This window comes from Rhinoraja longicauda, chromosome 33 (genome assembly GCF_053455715.1).
Source record: "Rhinoraja longicauda isolate Sanriku21f chromosome 33, sRhiLon1.1, whole genome shotgun sequence".
Classification (NCBI taxonomy): Eukaryota; Metazoa; Chordata; class Chondrichthyes; order Rajiformes; family Arhynchobatidae; genus Rhinoraja; species Rhinoraja longicauda.
In genome coordinates this window covers 688411-697736 of record NC_135985.1, presented here as the reverse complement: position 1 = coordinate 697736, position 9326 = coordinate 688411, and the positions used below count along the sequence as shown (strand labels likewise).

At 48.4% G+C, this 9326-nt stretch overlaps 1 protein-coding gene across 1 annotated transcript in view; it reads left to right on the top strand.

Annotated features, from left to right (window-relative positions):
* Positions 1-1176: 1176 nt before the first annotated feature.
* tmc3 (transmembrane channel like 3) overlaps positions 1177-9326 on the top strand; it is a 28144-nt gene continuing 19994 nt past the window's right edge. Inside the window, exons 1-7 of the mRNA XM_078427235.1 lie at positions 1177-1232; positions 2729-2804; positions 4214-4295; positions 5491-5597; positions 7171-7269; positions 7377-7519; positions 8773-8920. Coding sequence (XP_078283361.1) covers positions 4250-4295; positions 5491-5597; positions 7171-7269; positions 7377-7519; positions 8773-8920 — 543 coding nt within the window. The 5' untranslated portion in view covers positions 1177-1232; positions 2729-2804; positions 4214-4249. The remainder of the gene's footprint in view (positions 1233-2728; positions 2805-4213; positions 4296-5490; positions 5598-7170; positions 7270-7376; positions 7520-8772; positions 8921-9326) is intronic.

Genomic DNA, 9326 nt, shown 5'->3' with positions numbered 1-9326 from the left:
TCTTGTCCCCCCACCTCTTGCCCCCCCACCTCTTGCCCCCCCACCTCTTGCCCCCCACCTCTTGCCCCCCACACCTTTTGCCCCCCCCACCTCTTGCCCCCCCCCACCTCTTGCCCCCCCCCACCTCTTGCCCCCCCCCACCTCTTGCCCCCCCCACCTCTTGCCCCCCCCCCCACCTCTTGCCCCCCCCCACCTCTTGCCCCCCCCCCTCCATTGACATTCTCGTGGTATTCAGCCACTCTGTTGTGTTCCACTGCTATTTTCTCTCTCAACTTCCTCCCAATTACTGGACATCTCTTCTCAGAAAATTGCTCCTCTCCCTCCCGTTGGAATATCCAGAGGGGCTGGGTAAATCCCCCAGGAGTTGGACCACATTTGATAATTGTTCCAATATATTGACCATTAATCATTAATCATTCTGTTGCCACCTCCACTTTCAAATTCTCCTCTTGGATATTGTGTTGCATCAGTAGCGTGGTGGAGTCACACATCAAGGAAACATGCCCCCCAGCCCTGCCCTGCCCATCTATGCCCCCAGCCCAGCCCAGCCATGCCCTGCCCTGCCCATCTATGCCCTTCAGCCCAATCCACCCCACCCCAGCCCAGCCCAGCCCAGCCATCTATGCCCTTCAGCCCAGCCCACCCTACCCCAGCCCTTCAGCCCTTCAGCCCAGCCCTGCCCAGCCAAGCCCAGCCTAGCCAACCAAGGTGCCTCAACTAAACTGGTGCCTCAACTAAACTGTTGGCATTGAGCCACATAACAATAACAGCTTTAATTGTTAATAAAGCCTGGATGGAACTGCTTAAAGTGTTAATTAAATTCAGCATGGGCCACCTCAGCAAGGTCAACTGGCAGTCAAGCTGAGCCGACAGGCAATGTTTTATCTGCGTTGTAATTTTTGCCCTGTGAGGTGAGGTGAACGCTACTGTACATGGTGCAATGCTGTGCAGAGAAGAATATAATTGTATTACCTGTGATTGAGAGCTCTTTGATTTGTTTTACAAAAATAAATTTTATATTGAAACTCTTCCGTTTTCAAATTACATTACAAATGTAAAAGAATTATATCAACTGGTTAAGTGATTCTAGGTTAAATTTTGCATCGAGTGAATGGAGCTCTTGGCAGCTGGAGATATTTATTACTAACAAGAGTCACCTTTTACAATCCAATTTGCAGCCACCTGGTTCTGAATGTCAGCTGAGCGGAGGATGGAAGCTATTTGTGATCGTGGTACTGAGCAGATGGAGCATTCCTTACCTCTCCTAGAACCTCCCTTCCTGCTCAGGGAATTGCTGTAATATTTTCCCATAAATATTTACTGCAGATTTCTGCAAATACCCATCTGGTTAATGGAGTGTCATCATATGGTATTAAAAAAACTAGGTCGGATCATTAAAGTAAGGTCATAAGTAATAGGAGTAGAATTAGGCCATTCGGCCTATCAAGTCTACCCCGCCATTCAATCATTGCTGATCTATCTCTCCCTTCTAACCCCATTCTCCTGCCTTCTCCCTATAACCCCTGACACCCGTATTAATCAAGAATCTATCTATCTCTGCCTTAAAATTGTCCACCGACTTGGCCTCCACAGCCTTCTGTGGCAAAGAATCCAACAGATTCACTACCCTGTAACATGAATTACAATTCACCATGTAGAAACGAGGAACTGCAGATGCTGGTTTACCAAGGAATTACACAATATGCTGGAGTAACTGAATGGGGTACATGGACATGTTCTCCAGGGATGGTGCCTAAACCCATTGAGTTCGTCCAGCATTTTGTGTCTGTCCTTGGCAATCTACTGTCATCTGTTTCATGTTAGAGGTAATGAACAATTTTGTTTTCTTGAAGTCTGTTCAAAAGAAAATTCAGTCTCTTGGAACAGGGCTGATAAACGTTGTGGCAAAATATCTTCAGACAAAATTGTCCATGGCTGTAAACAATGGAGTAGACCTGGGGACCTATGGGTCCAAAGAAGGGTCTCGACCCGAAATGTCACCTATCCATGTTTTCCACAGATGCTGCCTGACCCGCTGAGTTACTCCAGCATGTTGTGTCCTTTTCGCCGATAAGATCCATTCGTGTATGGTACTAATCTGCGATTTGGCATTGGAAAAATGGCCTGTAATTGTACAAAGATTTAATAAAGGGACTGTTTCCTTGGGCAAAGGATCAGTCAGTAACCAGATGGAGTGGATTTAAAATAATGTCACAATAAAACACCAGAGGGAAACTAAAGAGACACTTTCTCATACAGACGTTAGTTAGAATCTGAAGCAGTTCTCCAAAAATAGTTTTGGGAGAAGATGATTCCACTGGAACTTTCAAACAGTAATTGGACATATACTTGGAGCAACTTGAAGAAGGGTCTTGAGCCGAAACATCACCCATTCCTGTTCTCCAGAGATGCTGCCTGACCCGTTGAGTTACTCCAGCATTTTGTGTCTATCTTTGGTGTGAACCAGCATCTGCAGTTCCTTCCTACACATCTACTCGGAAGACAAGTTGATGGGGCAGTAGGGAAAGGACTGGGATGTGGCCATCTGATCCAGAGCAAGTCCAGGCACGGTAGACCACTGCCCTCTGAGCAGAACGGAAGCTGCAAAGTGGCACGATGTGAAACTGGGCCCTTATCACATGCAGTGAAATTATGACTCGATTGCTACCGCCGTTGGTGCCCGTTAGAAATGACAGTGTGTGTAATGATACAGATACTTGTGTTCCAGGCAAGCCAAGGAGATAGTGCTGAAGTACGAGGGGAGATTGACCAGGACAAGAGGCTATCAGGCAGCGGGGGCAGAGGTGAGGTGGTAATCCAAGCTCGCTGGAGTTTGTTCAGCCTTCAGTACTTGGAGTGTTGACATGTGTTGAATATTTGTGTCACTGTAACCCAGTAAACATAGAAAATAGGTGCAGAAGTAGGCTATTCGGCCCTTCGAGCCAGCAATGCTGTTCAATATGATCATGGCTGATCATCCAAAATCAGTACCCCATTCTTGCTTTCTCCCCAAATCCCTTGATTCCGTTTGCCCTAAGAGCTGTATCTAATTCTTTCTTGAAGACATCCAGTGAATTGGTCTCCACTGCCTTCTGTGGCAGAGAATTCCACAGATTCACAACTCTCTGGTTTTTCCACATCTCAGTTCTAAATGGCCTATCCCTTATTCTTAAACTGTGACCCCCCCTGGTTCTAGACTCCCCCAACATCGGGAACATTTTTTCTGCATCTAGCCTGTCCAATCCCTTAAGAATTCATGTTTCGATAAGATCCCCTCTCATTCTTCTAAACTCCAGTGAATACAATAAAGGTAATGGCATGCCCCCACCAATTAGAGATGGCAAGAATTGCTGGTCCTCCCAGTAATGGTCACAGCCTGACATAAATAAATAAATAAATGCAAGTGGGGAATACTCAACAGTTAGGCAACGTATTGTAGAGAGTGGGAAAAACTTTTGTGTTTCCGATCAATGATTTTTATCACAACTCAAGTTCTGAGTTCAACCTAAAGCACTGACTCTATTTTTTCTCTAATGGTCCTTGACCCACGGACACATCTTGACCCACAGATATTGGCCGCATTTTTATTGCCACAGCTATCATATTTTGCTTAGTCATAGAGTCATACTGCCCTTCGGCCCAACTTGCCAAATGCTAACATGCTCCATCTACATTAGTCCCACCTGCCCGTGTTTGGCCCATCTATATACTAAAACTCGTTTGTTTGTTCCTGAACTACAGCCAAAACAGCACACGATAGCGTGACAATTTTAGGCCCCACCTTACGCACCGTCGAGCCTTTGGTGCTAATGGAAGAAGTTTCATTGAAATCGGTGTTATATTTTTTAAGTTATTCACATTTTAAAGTTTAAATCTCTCCTAGGGAGGGAGAGGGGAGGAGGGAGGATAAGGGGGGTAGAGGGGGGGAGGGGGGGGGAGGGGGAGGGGGGGAGGAGAGGGAGGGGGGAGGAGAGGGAGGGGGGAGGAGAGGGTGCTGCACCAATGCAGGAGAGGTTTGGGCCTAATGGGTCCACTTAGTCTAGTATCCCTCTAGACCTGTTCTATCCATGTACCCATCCAAATGTTTCTTAAATATTTCTGTTGGATTAGATCCTTCTCTCGACTGTGAGGGGCTTCATTGACCTGTTGGTTAGGGTTAGGGTATGGTGTCACACCACTGTGGTTCACCCGCGGTCTTTGCTTTAAACTCTAGCTGTGGAAGAAGTTTGGGAGACTGGTGTACAACATCATGGTGCTCTTTATCCCCTGGGAAATGAGAATCAAGAAAATCGAAAGTAAGTAAACCATGCAGGAGATATTGAGGTGTTGTTATGCTGTTGAACACTGGTTCCTCAACCAACATCTCACCCTGTGACACTCACTGAAACAGGACCTGGCAATGATGTACACATCTGATAAGAAATGGAAAATTCAGAAGCTCATGTGGAAAGGAACATGATGTAAATCTTTGGGACTGGTGGGATAAGTTGGCAAGCTCTTACTCCGTGTAACCCTGGACCATTCCATATACCTCATCGTGTCACACTGACCAGTGTCAGCAGCAGCTCACAGTGTATGTGGACTACCCTGGAAGTGAGTGGGGCAGATGTTTGGAGTTTGTGTAGGAAGGACTGCTGCTTTCTGAGGAAGGGTCTCGACCCAAAATGTCAGCCATTCCTTCTCTCCAAAGATGCTGCCTGCCCCGCTGAGTTACTCCAGCATTTTGTGTCTATCTTAGGAGTTTGGAGTTGGTCATTTATTTCACAAGAATCTGGGGGATCAGTAGGCAGGGGAAATGGGTGGCTTCAGCTAAACCACCTGAAGTGAAATGAGCTTAGACAACTTGAACTTCAGGAGATATGGATTCTCTTGCTTGCTCAGGTTATCAGGTAGCTTCTGTGGAAACTGCAAAGCTGAGCGGTGTAGGGCCACAAGACCATGCTGAGGCTGGGATCTTGAGCTAAAAGCAAACTGCTGGGGGAACTCAGCGGGTCAGGCAGCATCTGTGGAGGGAAACAGACGGACAGATGATGTTACAGGTCGGGACCCTTCATGTGATACACATCTGCCAACTCCAGGTTCTGGCGGTGATGTCACCTGATGGTCCACAGCCCAAGCCCACTGCACTGCTCCCAGTTTCCCAAAGTTACCCCAACATTATCTGTCTATTTCCCTCCTCAGACGCTGTCTGGCGCTGAGTTCCTCCGGCTGTTTGGTTCTTGCTGTTTATTTCTGACTGCTTGGTGGCTGTGAGGTGGGGCTGGGCAGATCATGGAGACAGAATCGGGAGAGGTATCTGTGACTGGCTATGGGGCAGGACGAGGAATGCCTCGTGCTGAACAAGAAGAGTTGCCCTTGTCTGAGGAGAAATGTAACGCATTCACTCACACACACACACGTGGACACCTAGACCCTGTCTTCCTAGAAAGACCTTGCTCCTCCAGAGGTGACCTGCAGTAATGTGGCACTGAATTGTTTTCTTGTTGACAGGTCATTTTGGCTCTGGTGTGGCTTCCTACTTTATCTTTCTGAGGTGGATGTTTGGCATCAACATCGTGCTGACCATAATGACTGGAGCATTTGTCATCTTACCTGAGGTAGGTGTGTGCTGTATGGACCAGCTAACTGTGGCACATCTGCCGTTAATTTGCTCAAAACACTACTGTTATATTTATGTTCAACTGTGATAAGAGCAGAATTAGGCCATTCGGCCCTTCAAGTCTACTCCGTCATTCAATCATGACTGACCCAATCTCTCCCTCCTCACCCCATTCTCCTGCCTTCTCCCCATAACCCCTGACACCCGTACTAATCATGAATCTATCTATCACTGCCTTATAAATATCCACTGACGGTCTCCACAGCCTTCTGTGGCAATGAATTCCACAGATTTACCACCCTCTGACTAAAGAAGTTCCTCCTTATCACCTTCCTAAAGGAATGTCCTTTAATTCTGAGGCTGTGACCTCTGGTCCTAGACTCTCCCACTCGTGAAACCACCCTCTCCGGTCCAGTCTATCCAAGCCTTTCACTATTGTTTTGCCTGTCGCAAAGTGCAGCTTCCTCTAGTAGTTCCAGTCCACATTGATTTCCACAGAACCCACCCTCTCTATCCCATCAGGTACACATGGCAATCTGTGTTCCCCTCGCACTCTATACGTTTCTACTGACTCCCAAGATATCACTTGAACTGGTGTGAATTTAAACTTCATACACACTAGTCTCTTCATAAAATACCCTATAGGTCAGTTATGAGGTTCGGAGTGCCTTCAATTGCTAAGCAACTGCCTGCAATAGCCACTTCTATTTCTGTCAGTTGAAAATAAAGAATATTAAAATGAAAAAGGTTGGAAGCTGATGAGTTTTTAATGCAACTTTAATGTCCTAGCCATTCCAATCTTTACTCTGCATCACAGTTAATAAACTAATGGAAACCTGCTTCAACAGAAAATTCATCACGGATTTCTGTTCAGGACAATTCTTTAATGTCGTTCGTTGTCTGCTGGAGTTTAATGATATTCCAGGATCGGCACCAGAATGAGTATAAACTGGAGCGAGCGGTCAGGGGCCGGGGAAGAGGGGAGTGAGTCGGTGCAGCAGAGGTCACTGGCTCTTTGATGGGATCTGTCTCCCGGCTCCTGACATTCCTTTATTGTTTTGCGGATGGCAGCTCCGTACAGATAGCGCCCGTAGTCAGGATCGATCCCCGGTCTCTGGCGCTCAGAGGCAGCAGCTCTACCCGCTGCACCACTGTGCCGCTCCTCATTACAATAACATTAATAAAAGGAAGAATATTTTGGCCATTCCAAAGAGAGGCAGATCCGGGAAATCTGCCTGCATTTGAGGGATGCATTTCTCTGTGTGGCATTGTGTGTTATCAGCTTGCAACCATCAACATGTTTAATCCCTTTCCCATTTATTCTGTTATCCAGGACTTTGGGTCAGTGATGTTGGTAATAACTCTGGTCATAACGTCATAAATGATTGGAGCAGAATTAGGCCATTCGGCCCATCAAGTCTACTCCACCATCAATCATGGCTGATCTATCTCTCCCTCCTAACCCCATTCTCCTGCTTTCTCCCCATAACCCCTGGCACCCACACTAATCGAGAATCTATCTATCTATCTATCTCAAGGATATCCACCTGCATCTGTTTGTGTTTCCCCAGCTGTTAGCAGGAGCTCCGTTCGGAAGTGTTCCAAGCAAAACCATTCCCGCGGGATACGTTGGATCAGCACAAGATCTGGACACCATCTGGTCACTTGGGGCAAGCATATCATCATCTTTGATCACAGCCAATATTACTGCGTATCACAGCTCAAACATTTAATTACGCCAGTGCCTGTTCTCAATTTTATTCTGTCCTTCACACAGGGCTACCTCCAGTATTCTGTCATGTTCTACGGTTACTATGGCAACGAGAGGAAGATTGGACGGGCTGGGTACCATTTGCCCCTGGCCTATTTCATGGTTGGAATGGCCATGTTTGCCTACAGCTTCATCATTCTGCTGCGCAAGTAATCCTCCTACTGCACACCTTCATCTGCAAGCCCAATGTCCGGCCCAATGTCCGGCCCAATGTCCAGCCCAATGTCCAGCCCAATGTCCGGCCCAATGCCCGGACTAATGTCCGGCCCAATGTCCAGCCCAATGTCCAGACTAATGTCCAGACTAATGTCCAGCCCAATGTCCAGCCCAATGTCCGGACCAATGCCCGGCCCAATGCCCGGCCCAATGCCCGGCCCAATGCCCGGCCCAATGCCCGGCCCAATGTCCGGCCCAATGTCCGGCCCAATGTCCAGACTAATGTCCAGACTAATGTCCGGCCCAATGTCCAGCCCAACGCCTAGACTAATGCCCAGACTAATGTCCAGCCCAATGTCCGGACCAATGTCCGACCCAATGCCCGGCCCAATGTCCAGACTAATGTCCAGACTAATGTCCAGACTAATGTCCAGCCCAATGTCCGAACCAATGCCCGGCCCAATGTCCAGCCCAAAGCCTAGACTAATGCCCAGACTAATGTCCGGCCCAATGTCCGGACTAATGCCCGGCCCAACGTCCAGACCAATGTCCGGCCCAATGCCCAGACTAATGTCCATCCAATGTCCGGCCCAATGCCCAGACTAATGTGCATCCAATGTCCAGCCCAATGTCCAGACTAATGTCGGGCCGAATGACAAGTCAGGGCTGTTTACTGTATTTCGTATCCTGTTCTTGGATTTGTCCTGTTTTTTCATTTCCAGCATTTCCCCCACTCCCCACTACGATAAGTCTAAAGAAGGGTCACCTATCCATGTTCTCCACAGATGCTGCCTGACCCGCTGAGTTACTCCAGCACTCTGTGAAACGTCACCTATCCATGTTCCCTAGAGATGCTGCGTGTGTGTGCGTGTGTGTGCGTGTGTGTGCGTGTGTGTGCGCGCGTGTGTGTGCGCACCTGTGTTTGTGTGTATATGCATGCATGTGTGAGTGTGTGCAAGTGTGCATGCATGTGGATGTGTATGTGTGTGGGTGCATGTGTACGTGCCTGTGCGTGTGTGTATGCGTGAGTGAGTGTGTGCATCTCTGTGTGTGCATGTGTGTATGTGCAGCATGTGTGTGTGTGCATGTTTGTGTGTGTGCATCTGTGCATGTATGTGCATGTGTGTGTGTGCATGTGTATGCGTGCATGTGTATGTGCATGTGTGTGTGTGTCCCTTGCTTTGTGAATGGCTGGCGTGTGTGCCGGGGTGAAGATGTGCCATCGCTCTGTGACTTTGCGTTGCAGGATGGCGAAGAACTCTCGGCTGAGCATGGCCAGCGCCTCTGATGAAAACTACACCTTCTGCTGGAAGCTGTTCTGTGCGTGGGATTACCTGATTGGCAACCCCGAGGCTGCGGAGAGCAAGGCGGCCGCAGTCATCAACAGTATCCGAGTACGTCACTCCCACCAGCCCAGCCTGTCACAGCCACCAGCCCAGCCTCTCACAGCCACCAGCCCAGCCTCTCACAAACCCCTGGATCTTTAACATCCTGCCCGAGTTTCTAATCAACCCCATCCCCGCACCTGGTTCCCCGTATCTCTCCATCATTCTCTATCTGCTACCACTGCTCTTCCAAGCAGAGCACTCTGGAGCACAGCCCCGTGTTACATATGTTCCTGCCACCTGTGCATCCACCTCCTCTGGCTGTGGGGCCCTGGCAACTGTTTCTGCTAATTTACCCTCGAGAAAGTTTCCGTGCGGCCAACGTGATTTCACAGGCAACTGATCTGGGTAACTTGTGGTGGGTGAATGGAACGAGCTGCCGGAGGAGCTAGTTGATGCTGGGACTATCCCAATG